The 13,623-nt window shown below is 39.0% G+C and overlaps 1 protein-coding gene across 2 annotated transcripts in view; it reads right to left on the bottom strand.

The window, feature by feature from the left end:
• cntnap2a (contactin associated protein 2a) overlaps nucleotides 1–13,623 on the bottom strand; it is a 315,624-nt gene that overhangs the window by 10,548 nt on the left and 291,453 nt on the right. For both annotated transcript variants that reach the window (XM_072450653.1, XM_072450654.1), the window contains one exon: nucleotides 6,050–6,143. In XM_072450653.1, coding sequence (XP_072306754.1) covers nucleotides 6,050–6,143 — 94 coding nt within the window. The remainder of the gene's footprint in view (nucleotides 1–6,049; nucleotides 6,144–13,623) is intronic.

Genomic DNA, 13,623 nt, shown 5'->3' with positions numbered 1-13,623 from the left:
AAGCATAAAAGCGAAATGAGACACAAACTAGCCTCATATAACTGCACACAAACCTGAAATGTTCATGTTAATTGTGATTAGCATACTGTAACAGACCTACCAATAAAACAACCAGGGGAAAGCAACATAAAGAAAATTGCCTGGGGAGAAAATAAAAAATAAATATGTTGGTGTGTTTAATATTGATGGTCCTTTTGACAAGTAAATAGGCTACAAAAGAAAGGATTAAGTGCATTCCTCGCTTTCAAACTGACTGTGGACGATGCTGGAGATCACTCAAGATTGAATGCGATTTTTAAACTTCCTATAAGTTATTTGTTCTTTTCTTCTGTATCTATCTCTGTATCTACCTGCGATGCATCAATGAAATTTCCCCATGTGGGACAATAAAGGATTATCTTATCTTAACATCTAAAATGATGTCCCATGCATTTGGTATTTCACTGGTGCAATGTAATGGCTCCTCGTCAGACGCTTCACAAACTGAACCAGGAGAACTGTCATCTCCTGAAAAATGCCAGAACTAAAAAGTCCTAACGTCCTTCTCAAAGAGAGCACGCAGCCAATTAGCAAAGTATTTTAGTCAGTGCAATAAAACTAGGGCGAGCACGACCCAATCCACTTATTTATCACTATTTCAGACAAAGATGACCAAGATTAAACATTACAAAACCTTAAAAACTAACTCCAATCCAAATAAATGATATAGCGGTACATGTTGCATCTGCAGTGGTAATACTTATACTTACATCATGTAGTTCCTCATTGCATCATGAGCATCACGTGACCTGGGGCTGTGCAGATGTGTGCATAGTTCTAGTGGTTAAAGTTCCATTCTTTCATCAGATTGTTCACTGCAGCTACACTTGTGTTCAAAGAGAGTGTAAGTTAACTAAAAATGCAGATTTTCAAATGCCCATTATTTACTGGATGTGGATTTTAAGACAATTGTATAACTCTGGTCCAAAGTTTATATATACGATTGTAAAGAACATGAGTTTCCAGTTATTTCTACAACTCTGTACAACATTCATGAAGATTGGTTCTTTTATGACTTTACAATGGGTTAACAGAAAAAGGGACCACATTTGCGGGGTCAAAAATACACATACAGCAGTGCTAATATTTGGTTACATGTCCCTTGGCCATTTTAGCCGCTTTTTGGCAGCGATCCACGAGCTTCTGGTTGAATCTTTGACCACTCCTCTTCCTCTTGACAGAACTGGTGCACTTCAGTTAAATTTGTCGTCTTTCTGACATGGACTTGTTTCTACTGCAGGCTCCAAGTGACTTTCCTGACTTGTTCAAGGCAATGATTTGTTTTTTCAGATCCGTGCTGAGCTCCTTTGACTTTCCCATTGTAGCGTTTGTGGGCGTTTGAATCCAGTGAGTCCTATTTAAATGGCTGTAGTCACTCATAATCACTCACAAGAAGTTAAGAGGCCATGAAGCTCATTTTATTGACACAACTTTCTAAGTCATGTTGCTGTATGTATATTTTTGACTTTGCAGATTTGGGCATTTTTTCTGTCGACCTATAATAAAGCCATAAAGGAACTAAACTTCATGAATGTTTTTGTGACACCTAGTATCTGTTCCAATCAGTCGAACAGAGAAAAATCAGAGTTTTAGAAATAACTGGAAACTCAAGAGGGCCATGACATTATGTTCTTTACAAGTGTATATAACCTTTACTTCATTTTAATAAAATACATATTAACTGCCCATGGTTTGATTAACAATCTGTAAAGCTCCTTTTAATTAAAAATAAGATACAAAAAAATGTTCATCTTAATCCCATGTGAAAAACGTATAGCCTTAAAGTAGTGAGTAGCAGGAACTGTGCGATGTGTTAAACAGGAGGAGGAAAGTGAAATCATATGAAAGTGCAGGTCCTTTATAAGAAGGACGTGAGGTTAGGATCATGTGTCTGTAATAGCAGCTTTACAGTGTCTCTATATCTCTTCCTGGGACACACACACGGGGCGTGCTGGCTTAGATTTGTAGTCCCGAGGTCTGAGTGGGAGCGAGCCTCTGCTGATGTACGACCTATCTGCCCCATCTATTATAACAGGATACAGTGATCTACAGGGAGCGCAGAGGCAATATATTACACCACACATACAGGATACACAGTGTAACTAAAGCTAATGTTGACGTGCACGCTACAAGATACAGAGCAGAGATATGGTTAGGGCTGCACACACGCATTACTGTGCATTGGGGATTTAATGTAATATTTTAACCACACAAGGAATAAATGGGCCATTGGACATGAATTTAATAGATGCATCGGCCACATGATAGTTTGCCATGACAATTTTGATCCGACGCATCAATAACTTAACAAATAATTAGATTTAGTACTGACTTTGACATCGAAAGAAGTAACTCAAGATGTTGTTGCTTTGACTGGAATTGTCCACAGAATGGCATTAATCTTATCTTGCATTTTTTCAATTGTAGGTGTTGCTGACAAATACAGTGAAAATCCTGTATTCTCACTGTGCACGGGCTTGTCTCTGACCTGTTACTAAGCCTGCTTATCGCATTAGAAGTGACATTTGCTCTGGCCACAAACCAAGGGTGAAAACTGTTTGTTTAATGCAAATTTAAAGGGTCACATTTCTCTGCTGTGTTTTAAAATTGATTTCACTGTAGTCACTTTAACCTATTATAACATTCTAAACCCATGCACAATGTTTTTATCTACATTTTATTTTCTGCCAACTACTAAAATGTGGTTGAATTGCACTTTTATTATTTGATGTTATGGAAAAGACTAGACTGGAGGCTTTACATGTGATATTGTATCATTGGCTTTTGTACAGCAGTACGTTTCTGTATTACAATATACGTATTGTACTATTCCAGTGGTAGTAATAAAAAGGTTTCGCTCTCTGCAAAAAAATAAAGAATTTGGGGAGAATACGATGCAAGATAAGTTATTTCTTACAACCCAAGAGGTCAGTAAATTAACACATTTTGGTGTATTCTTTACCATCGTGTGCAGGTCTCCGATACTTTACTGCATGATCTATATTATGTCTGCGCTAAAACCTTTCCCTATAGAGAACGCACAGTGTTCCACAGTCTACAAGATGCAAGCGCTGTGACAAACATGGTGTAAATGACACACATACACTGTACATTTGCCTATAAGGCTCTGACTGCAGTGGTTTCAGTGACAGAGCACGCTGAATCATCCACACGCTTCACAGATCAATACCACTTTGAGACGATTACCTCTTGGCAGCAAACGCACAGTCAATCTTGTAACCCTGGCCATGGTAACTGCACCGACAGCTACAACAACCAGGCTAAATGATCGGCATTAGCCCGGCACAGTTCAGCACCCACAAATTTGTATCCCTAAACAAGGACTGCAACACAAAACATTAATATTGCAGTGTTTGAGCCCAGAACAATAGCAAAGCAGTATTCTGTTGAGTAGATGCTAATAAATGCAATGATATGCAGCCCAAGGGCTCCTCTATGCATCACTGGTTTCAAAAAGGTGGGCGGTTGAAGAATTTAGAGCAATGTTTGGATTCAAAATGAGTTTTTAAAATTCATGCGCAAGGCTCCCATATATGTTTTTGAATGAGGAGAGTAATATAGGAGTGGCAGCGGGTTTAAATCAAATGATAGAAGGAAAAGTAGTACAAATTTGAAGTCATATTATGCTTTCAAATCCTCTGCACTGTGACATCTTTGCATATTGTGTTTATTTTATGTTCTCATTCCAGACAAAATACTTCGAGACACCTATAAATGCATCTCCAAACTATTTAATCTAAGAAAAAACCTCAACATTTTGTCTCCTTTATTCTGCATAAATAGTGAAACAACAAACATTCCACACACTTAGAGAATGTTGTTAATTAGGACTACAAAAAGGTGCAGTATGTAACTTTTCTGGTGGAGGGTCTGCCACATGCCAGTAGGAGGAGCCACCACACAACTTATAAGTCAGGTCTGTGGAGAGGTGACCCCACTAACATTAGAATGCACGTTTTAAGTCAGGAATACACCTTTTTTAATGAAAACAAGCCCCATATAGTGTGTGTGTGAGTGAATGTGCCTGCACAATCCACTATGCCACTGCCCTGAGATAAAGTACAAACAGTCGAGATGTAAACAACGTGCTTTTGCGTCCACATTCAGCCCGAACACTAGCTCTCGTGTGTCAGTGCAAATGAAAGGACATCTTCAGTGCGGTGCCAACAACCGGCTGGAACTGATCTGATGAGATTCAACTCTCTGAAATGGCAGCTTTTGTTCTGCTGCCCGCTCGCAGTTTGCAGACAATGTGTTTGTTTTTCTCCTTTGTTCTCTCTCCATATGCGCTTAACAGTTACACAGTGTGACGCTGTAGGTGAGTCTGAAAAGAGAAGGGTACAATAGCTTACAAAGAACAACTGACATACGGTAACACCAATCGAGTTTCACATTGCCAGGAAACAGAATTATAAATATACTCTTTGCGTGTCGGCGCATTTTAAATCCAAGTCTTGTGTCAGCACCAGCTTGAATTACAGCATGCGTTTTATCTGCAAGACGATAGGAAGTCCAATACTTTATATGGGCAATGTAATTTAATAATGACAAATGTGTTGTCTGTCTGCAAGCAAAAAAAATGGACTGAAGCCTTAAGACACTGTCCGTGAAGGAATAAATATATACATCAAGGTTAACATTCAATTTTAAACTATAGCTTTTGGTCCATGGATGAAAAAAGAAAGTCACATTTTTGCCATTGTAGTGTTTAAAAACTGAAAACTGGCTAAACTTTCACCATCCGAAATGTGTTTTGGATTTGACCTCTTTTACTTTGTTTTTATCGTTGTTCTGTGGTGCACTTTCTCAAACTCAAATGGACTAGAAATCATCTTGACAATGACTTTGGCTTGTGCGTCCTCGGAGCATCTGTGCTGAGTTAGTTGGGCAGAGATGGATGGTCCTGCTCGACGCGTGTGTTCCTGAACCCGTGTGTTGTGTGCGTGCGTTATTCCCCACGGGAGGCTCAGTGCGCAGCGAGAGAGCCGATACTTGTGGCATGTGACGTGACGGCGGCTATTACTTGAGTCTCGCTGACTTTCTCTTGGATTAGAGGACAGAGGCTGCAAGGACAGAAAGAATAGAAGTGTGGATGTATGGACCTAACGGGATGCGACATGCTTCAAGTTAAGAAACGCACAAAGGCGACCAGAATCCACCCGACAATCACATTACAAACTTCAAACTGTTGAATATAGAAGCCAAATAGCTGTGTGATGAGTGTGGTGGAAAAAAACACACATTAATGACACATAAAAAGGTAGAAGCTTGTCTCATAAACACATTTGTCACATGGGAATCAGCTCTTTATGAATACAGTGCTCTACCACTCTCTAGTGGACACGATGGGCAATTACAACAAATAGCATGCGCGTCAAACAGCAGCCAATTTAAGATAAGATAAGATAAGATATTCCTTTATTGTCCAAACATGGGGAAATTTCATTGTTGCAACGCAGGTAGATACAGAGGAAAAGGACAGATAACTTATAGGAGTTAATACAATAACGTAATACAATACAATAATAGCCTACTACAAAGACAATATGCCTCCTTTGATTGGGCTCCTTCAAAGGCAGCAAAACACTAAATAAAATATGCATTAAAACACAATATTGGGCAACAACAGGTATTTCTCCAAACTGAGCAAAGTTGTAACTCTTGCTTGCTTTACCTATCAGTTGCTAAGGCTGAATCATTCTTAATTAACTATTCGTCCATTATGAATTAAGATAAGATAATCCTTTAATGTCCACACAAGGGAAAATTTCGTTATGAAGTCGTTGCAATTAAGTCTTGCTTCATGCTTTGATACGAAATAAAGTGTAGTTATTATAAAGTGCAACCGAAACATAGTTTACCTCAGCCCATATTTCTTTGCTCCAGCTACTTTAAAGGTTACAGTTCTTTGCAGCATGGACTAGAATGCTAAATCAGCTTGCATGACATCCGAGGTTAACCTGATTGATTCGCTGTGGGACTCACTCACCGTAGACTTTGCCGAGGTAGAGCGTCTTGACCAGGTTGAGCTGCGTGTCGGAGGCGTCGGGGAGAGTGTAGCTCACGGCAGGGTAATGGTCCAGCTGAGACAGACACATGAGGGTCAGTGCATTTGAAACACTCAGGCAGCACTTTGGAGAGAGCTGCCTCAAGGTTCACATCGACACATTTAAGCGCAGTGTCCAGGACGGGATGATAAACTGAACATAGCGGTGTAGTAGAGTGAAGTGCAATGTCTCCCTCTTGTGGCATGAACGTGAACAGCAGTTTGATGTGATGGGAAATTCTCGACTAAAATTTGAATATATATATTTTTGCTTTCCTTTCTTCTGTCAGTCAGTTTAAAGTGATTCATTGCTACCACTACTTTAAATAGTACTCAGAGTCTGCGGCTTCAATATGAGATAGCTGAAGTGACTGATAGCACTCGCTTTCATTTGTTTTGGGGCTCGTCATTCATTCAAAAGTTCTGGTCAAGTGTCTTTTCTTTTCGGTTTGGTGTTTCTTCAAGGACACTTCCTCCAGACGGATTCACTCATTGGACCTCTGTACAGCCGGGTTATTGGGCACCATCGTTGCAAAAAGACTGATGTTAAAAGACTGGACTCAGCAATGTTCGGACAGGCTTCATGAACTGATAACTGTCATACACTTGTAAACTGTGCTTTGTCTGTAGACAGTGTGAATGGAAGTGGATGAGGGTTGCTTTTATTGTAAATTATCATTATTCTCTCACTGGACAGCATTAAACAATGAGTCAATAAAAATACCAAAACAAAAAAGAGTAAATGGTATAGCCTAGCATCTTTGCATATGTGTTTACTTATTATAGCCTGCTCAGTGTACTAAATGGATTTATTTTCAGACTGTCAGTTTAAACGTTTTGACATATTTGTGAGCCAAACTCACACAAAGCTATCATCACACAAAAATATAATAGTAATTGAGTTTTACTTCAAATTAATCCACAATATTCTACTTCAGAAGTTCTAAAAATGTTCACATAAAATACTAAATCTATATTATATTCTAATATTTGTTTTAACCACCCAATTTAAAACAGGTCTAAAACAGGACAGCATCATTCTTATACTAGCTCTAAACCATGACTAACCAAAAAGGGCCAATATGTGGTTAAAATTGACTCTCAATTCAGAAATATTCCAACTGCAAATGATTTCTTGCACCTTCTGCAGGAGCTCACACAGCACCAGTGTTCTACTTCATTTACTTCCCCTAAATATGCCTGTAATCACCTCAAACTGGTACAATGTTCTGTTGTCTCACCACATACTTACACTTAAACGACATGAAAAGAACAATTAAAAGTTAACTCGTTGCTCAAATAATTAACAAAAAGCCTCTATAGTCCTCCTGCTCAACGCTTAAGACATCCTCAGTCATAATTTTATCCTGACTCACCAAATCTCAAACATAATTACACAATGTGCTTTCTGAAGCCACATAACTGTGACAGAGGCGAGCCAGTGTCTTTCTTTATGGCAGAGAAGAGCGAGAGAGAGAGAGGGGAGAAGGGGGAAATACATGGTGCTAATATCCTGCTACATAATTAACTTGTTATTGCTGTTCCACTGAAGATTCTAATTAGCTTGAAGGCTACAGCCGCTGACGAGAACGATTCCAAATGTCTGTGTGCGCGCGGGTAGAAAATAAAAGATCCTTTGTCCCTTTTTTCCATGCAAAAACTCAATCCCACCGCGCTGACTATAGTGGCAAGGTTGATTGAAAACAACGGCTTGCATTTATTGAGAATTTGTCGCATTGATTGTCTGAACGGCCGTTGAGGGCTCGTGCTAAAAGGTTGCCCGAGCCATTTCAGATTTTAATGTTTTGGAGTGAGATTCCCCCCCCCCCACACACCTCACCTCTCACTGTTTCTATTTACTCACGGCATATCCTAATTTGATTCACTCCAAAAGCCGGGTCTCGGAGGAGCAGAGAGCAGGGTTTTGTTTTGCAATGTGACTGGAGGTTGGGATAATGGGGCACAATTAAATCGCGCTCAGCTTATTTACTTTTATCTGAGAAAACAAATTGGCTGCGCAGTCAGGGAGGGCTGTCGAGAAAACCTCTGCTCACATAAAAAGGTCCACGGAGAAGGAGAGAAAGGCCCGGCCAAGTCACAAAACATTGTCACCAAACTCTGTCAATTACAAGCTCAATTATTTGGATCCCTTTTGCAAGTTCACAGTTTACAACAAACAATTTGGTCTTTATTTCAAGGGGAGTCTCGAAGGATGTATACAGTTTACAACAGATTAACAATTTTAACAAAATTAACAATGGGTGAAATCTAGTTTTCTGACAACGTGCAATCTCATCTAGTCTATGGTATAAACAGACATTAGCAAAGTAACGCTTTAGGCTTTAGGAGGCAAGCAAAACTCACAATAAACTGTCTTTATTATACATTAAATGAGTCGAAACTTATCCTATTAAAAAGTGGAAATTGACTAATAAAGTTCATTTCATTTGTCCAGTATTTATTAGACCAAATTCCTGCTACTTTTTTGTCAATTTACAGTCTTTGCGCACTTAGATGTCATATTTTCAACCTATAAAAAATAATGCCTTTTGTTGCAGGTATTTATTCATATTTGACTGTGAAATAAAATATTTGGTCTTCTGAGTACAACTAGATCTCAACAGGACTATTCAAGCTAAACTGGAGCTGAACCAGGTTTAAAATAGGACTATAATTACAAAAAATGTTAAACAGTTTAATCAATTAAATGCCACTAATGCAATTACAGAGATGGTTGTCAACTGCTTTAATTGAATCATCGTTATCTGGACAATGCACAACTTCGAAACATGCCATGTGCAGAAAGAAGAGGCTTTATGGCTCAGACAAAGCAAGAATGACATCAAAATAACACAAGAAAATGTGTATGTTTTTTGTTTCTTATGAAAAACCTATTGTCTGCAAGAATCCTCAAGATCCTCAAGCGGCATCACTTCAGCTTCAGCGGTTTAAAAAATCCATTCGACATATACACTGGACATTTTATGCTGCAAACGGTTTTAGATGTCTTCTGTTTGTTTTGCTCACGGAGGTTTGTGTTCTGCATTTTTGTTTTCACTTTTTGAAAAGAATAAATACAAAAATGTCTTTGTAAGAATAAATGAATGGCAAAGTAATCATTAGTTTTAGTCTAGTTATTAGTTTAGTCTAGTCAATGTAAATAATGACTAGAAAACAGCCTTGTACAAACACAAAACTTATGCAGTCTTATACTGAACATGTCGTGCGTGTGCAGTGGTTGGAAAGTCTATTTTCTGAGACCATTTTCTATAATCTACACATTATGGAATACAAGTTCTTCTTTATGGTCTGATTACATAAGGACAAACACAATACAAGTTTGACAGAGCGACAAAGCAGCTCGGAGCACTTGACCATATGCGGCACGTAGCAATTTGCCTCCGATTCAATCAGACGGCTAAAAGCTGTAACTACGGTCTTGAAAGACGTGACTCAGTATTCCGGGCGACACGTTTGCTGCTCATAATGGAGCCGTGTGCGGTGCAGAGGGAGAGGACAGTGCTGCAGCGGTGAAACTGCCTGGTGCCTGGGGGGCCAGCTCACTTTCATCTCTAAACTTTCACTGTTCAGGAGAATGGGGTACGCCACAGACGGACAGATTGGAACACATTTTGATCTCGGCGTGCCTTTGATAGCGAACTAACCTGACAAGACCTCCCCCAGAAAGTGGATGTAGCTCTTCATGTGTTGATTTGGTTAACTGTTTGCATGTAAAGCTGAGCCCTGAACTTGCCTTTAAGCCGTAACATGCTGTCAGATAACCTTAAGTGTTTTTGTTACTCTGTGGTTTTCCCTTCTTTTATTTTTTATCTCTCTTCTCGCCGAGTTGTCGCTCTGATTCCACTTACCACCCGCCAACACTTCTGCAACTTGTTCAGGGGCCGTGGCTTTCACCGTCAATCGTCTGAAAGCTTTTAAGATTTGTACCTGATAGCGGCAAAGTGAGACCTAAACAGGCCTCGGCAAACACTTGACTCTGCGCTTCGATCTCAAAGTTGAATTTGATCCACAGACTGCAGCAGAGTGGTTTTATTCATTGAACTAAATCTATACCTCGCCTACGCATCGCTGATCTTAACAGTATTACTGTAATTAGTAACTCGGACCATTGATAAAACGGACCGCTGCAGAAACTAGGAGCACTTGCACTGTGAAAAAGGTTATGTTCCCACGAGGTTACAGGAGACTTGCTTTTTTCAGGTTTAATAATTACATTATGCGTAGATCATAATTTTCCTCTTTGTAAATTGCAATATTGACCTAAAACGGCTTAATAATAGACACATGTCCATGGGCTGCCTTTTCGTAATGGCATTTCAGAGCGGTGAGCAGCAGACTTTTACATTTGAGTTATTATTATTAAGTACATGGCTGTGGGTGGTGATAGGGGGTAGGTGAAAACAGACATTTGAGCACAATAAAGTCTCAAACGCAGAATATTACAAGATTACTCAAGCATGCATGAATCAATCTGAATACAAACCTGGTGGCTAATGCATTAGCCACCAGGTTAGCATTATAACATAAGTAAAGGCTTGTAAAAATCCATTTAATATAAAATGTCACCTTTATAGCTCTTGAATTCTGAGTATTTATCTTGATTTCGGTCGTTTGGATTCATGGATGTTTTTTCAACATTATTTAATAGGAATTCTTCTTTATTTCAAGCTAAACTGTCTGCCAATGAAGCCAGAAGGAACACAAAATCTCAAGTTTGGAAGTAATTATGTTTGAAAAACACTATCCCATGTGTTGGGACCACCCTGTTAGAAAATAACAATGTTTTTGACGTTGCCATCCCTCTCAATTTTAGAACTATATATTTGGGCCTCAGAACCCCTGACATGGACACAATGAATGGATACCTTTGGAATGTACTTTTTGAGACAGGAAAAAGGCCATCACAAAGAAATGGACGACACAAACATCACCAACGATCAAGGACAGGACTGACATTGTAACAGACAAATGGACAAATTTAGACTTAATTTGGAAATGGACAAATTTGAAAGATTTTGGACCAATTGATTTATTTAGATGTAATATGATTTAATTTCTCTGAATGTTTGGTTAATGTTTGTCTATATCGTTATATAGTTAAAAAATGTAAAAAGAAAATTAAATTCAGAAAAAGAAAAAGGTATCACAGTATTTGATAACACCATGTCAAAGTTTATAGTACACACAGGAAAGTACTGGTTGTTAGAGAATCTCTGGCTGTACGTTTGTCTGCAGCAAAAAAGCAATAACGAGGAGCTGCGTGACAGAGACAGAGCCGACTGTCACGGACTGGAGCCAAATAACACCGGACAAGTATGAAATGGAAAGACTAACTTTTGCACTGAATTTGAAAATGGAAAAAAATTTGACACCGGCACAAATGGGACAAAAAACGTACAGAAGGAGACGTTCTGCCTGATGACTTTCTACAGACATGCTCTCCCCCTCAGGCTGCTCTCTGTGTCGTGTTCTGTCTATTTTGTATTTGCATTATACTAAAACAATAAAAAGAGTTTCCGACACCCCTGCGTGATTTGTGGCTATCTCCCTCAGATCTCACTGCAATTGCTGGTTTCAAAAGGGGGATTTGAATGGAGTAAACAAAATAATAATGACTTGGTTAAATTTTAAATTCAGCTGGCTCAAACGGCTTGAGGCCTTAATGCATAATGCAACAATTTGGGAGGAATTAGCCAGGGTGCACTTCAGTCACTAATGATTCGCTTCAACGTCGAAAAGCAAATGGGCTTGGGCATTTGGGCAGAGATATGCACAATTCGATCTGACTAAAAGAGCTTTCCATAAATGACGCAGGAACAACATTATCAAAGCTAATAGAAGGTTACATTATGAAAACGAGCGTATTCTTCAATTCAATTTTGTTAATGCATCATTCTTTGCGCCGTTTTCAGCAATGGCTAAAATGATGAAGTGGACCGTCTCTTAATGTATGGTAAATGCAACTGTAAACACTGTGATTACAGAGTCTGAAAGCGTGCATTAAAATAAACTGTTGTGAAGTGGCAAATCTGGGCGGGAACGGTAGATTCATTATGCTTTTGCCAGTGGCTCAGAAGTCACCAGACACTTAGTAAATACTGAAACCAGATCACAATATATCCAGCTTTATTTCTGAACTCTACAACGTTTTTGATAACTTTTTAAATCTTCATAATCAATGCAGATAAAGATGAGAGACATAATGTGTAGTAGTTTCACATCGCCGGTCATCGTTCACCTGCACAAACCTTTCTAAGTTGCTCTCTAAAACTTGGTCCGACGTCAATCTTTAAGGCTGTCGACATTAGCGGGTAGAAGGCTGTGTGCATCTAATATGTGCTGGTCTGTGGGGATTAAGGGATCCTCCATTGACTCGGATGCGTTTCTGTGTCGGTAAAGTGGCCCCAGCAGAACGATCAGGGGCCGCCGGGCGTGATTTGTTCAGGAAATGAGGAGGACTTAGGCGAGATATTTCAGTTTAATTCTCGGGCTGTCGGGATTTTTCACCGCGGTTGCAAATGCGGGGCGGTGATGAGATTCTGCCACTGATGGTGCTGCCGTGTAGATGCCGCCAAAGTGAAGGACGGCAAACGGGACACAAGGGGGAGGGAGTCATGGTGGTTTCGCAGTGTGGGAAAGCTGACATCTTTATGGCTATAGATTAAGTCAAATCATTAATATACAGTGTTTGTTATTAATGTCACGTTCAAACAGATTAAATTATATCTTCCTTTTAGATGATAATTCCAAAATGTCAAATACATATCGACTACTTGAACACGATGACGACAAGCACCCTTTATGAAACAATTATTAAGAGCATAAATTCACTCAATGTTTAAGTGAATTGAAATACTTATTTATGGCCACAAGGGGGAGATCTTTTTTAATATCTTTTTTTATTTCAACTTTTTTTTTTTTTACCAGGAAAGTCCCATTGAGATTACTGATCTCTTTTTCAAGGGAGTCTGAGCCGCACAGATCATTCATACATTTAGACAATCCCAAAAATGTGTTCAGACAAATTATAAAGCCCATTTCCAGATCTTTCCACAGTGAAAAAACTAAAAAAAACGTAATATATATAAACTAGAATATAGATATCCCTTGCACAGCTCATCTGAAAACCTTGAAAGATTAAAACTATATTATAACAAACACATAGAACATAGTGTAACAGTAAGTAGAGTTATGTCATAAAAAGGTTTTTCTTTATACGCAGCCAATATTCATGTTTTAGACCTTGACAATGCCTTGGACAGAACTAAACAAGGACTTAAGAGAATAAAACGAAGAGGAACCGTCCACATTTTAGCCGAGACACACCCAAACCATATTTAACACTATTATTTTATCCCTTCAACACCAACTTGATAACAATAATTCCACAGCAGCCATCTTGCCGGTCTTTTTAAGCAGCCACCTGCAGCCAGATCGGTGCATTTTCTTTTTCCGGAAGAGTATTAAATTAAAATAGATTAGCCTTCTATTCTCTT

Source organism: Eucyclogobius newberryi, unplaced genomic scaffold (genome assembly GCF_026437365.1).
Source record: "Eucyclogobius newberryi isolate DKJ021-1_F unplaced genomic scaffold, fEucNew1.0.hap1 SCAF_18, whole genome shotgun sequence".
Lineage (NCBI taxonomy): Eukaryota > Metazoa > Chordata > Actinopteri > Gobiiformes > Gobiidae > Eucyclogobius > Eucyclogobius newberryi.
This window is presented reverse-complemented; position numbering and strand designations above follow the sequence as displayed.